The sequence below is a fragment of the Papilio polytes genome, unplaced genomic scaffold (genome assembly GCF_000836215.1).
Source record: "Papilio polytes unplaced genomic scaffold, Ppol_1.0 DF824493.1, whole genome shotgun sequence".
Taxonomy (NCBI): Eukaryota; Metazoa; Arthropoda; class Insecta; order Lepidoptera; family Papilionidae; genus Papilio; species Papilio polytes.
The window spans coordinates 269630-270640 of NW_013524711.1; the positions used below are offsets into that span (position 1 = coordinate 269630).

The 1011-nt window shown below is 40.4% G+C and overlaps 1 protein-coding gene across 1 annotated transcript in view; it reads left to right on the forward strand.

Annotated features, from left to right (window-relative positions):
• Window positions 1-1011, forward strand: part of LOC106100896 (catenin alpha) — a 63605-nt gene that overhangs the window by 17887 nt on the left and 44707 nt on the right. The window contains exon 13 of the mRNA XM_013280346.1: window positions 963-1007. Within this exon, the coding sequence (XP_013135800.1) occupies window positions 963-1007 (45 nt within the window). The remainder of the gene's footprint in view (window positions 1-962; window positions 1008-1011) is intronic.

Below are 1011 nucleotides of genomic sequence, written 5' to 3' on the forward strand. Positions count from 1 at the left end.
TCATCAGACGAAACATGGAATTGCTTCCACATCACACCTGCCTTCTGTGTGGTCTCTACCACTGGTGTGTAGTGTGTAAAAAAATGAATATAAGGTGGTATTGGTGTACTTTTACAACCCAGTTTGTAACCTCTGTACAATACACGTCTATTTTCACAAGAATTCCTTTTTACCCATCATCCATTGACAATGGATAAGATACGAAATGAGTATATTAGAGGAAGTTTGAGAGTAGCCCCAGTGGTTGAGAAAATAAGGAGTAAAAGGTTAGAGTGGGGGCATGTTATGAGAAGGGATGAATCGCATGTAACAAGGACGTTAGTTATGAATGTGGTACATCGGTAGAGGTAGACGTAGAAAGAGATGGATGGATTGTGTGAATGATGAAGGGAGTGATGACTGAGATGACGGATGATAGAGTGCTTTGGAGGAGGAAAACCCGGTGCGCTCTACGGGAGTAGGATAAGGCAGGGGAAATGATGAATCTTGTTAATTGGTCCTTCGAGTCGGATATTAACTAACCCCCTATACCCCGGAAACAATACAACATTTACTGTTAGATTGCCCCAGACACAACCGTGACAGATGCGACCTGGAAGTAATCACTGGAGTCAAATTGAATGAACTAACAATCTCCGAAATAATAGCAAATAAACACTCCAGGTCGCATCTGGAATGGTTCTGTCTCGGAATAGCTGAAAAAGCAAATAAAAGAAATAAAACAACATGATTACTTACCATTCTGGAAAAAGAAATATTAAAAAAAAACCAAAACATAAGTAAATTAGAAAAAGAACTATAGACAAACAAAAGGCCGCACGATGAAGAGCACAAAACTGAACAAGTCGTTATACAAGCCTAACAAAAATTCTTGCAAAAAGAAAAAAAAAACCCCTATAGAGGAATGGATGTTCAAATAATGTTAATTTTTCTTGTCTGTCTGTCTGTCTGTCTGTCTGCAGGTGATAAACGCGGCCCGTGTGCTCGGCGCGCGGTGTCGTTCCCGTGTCG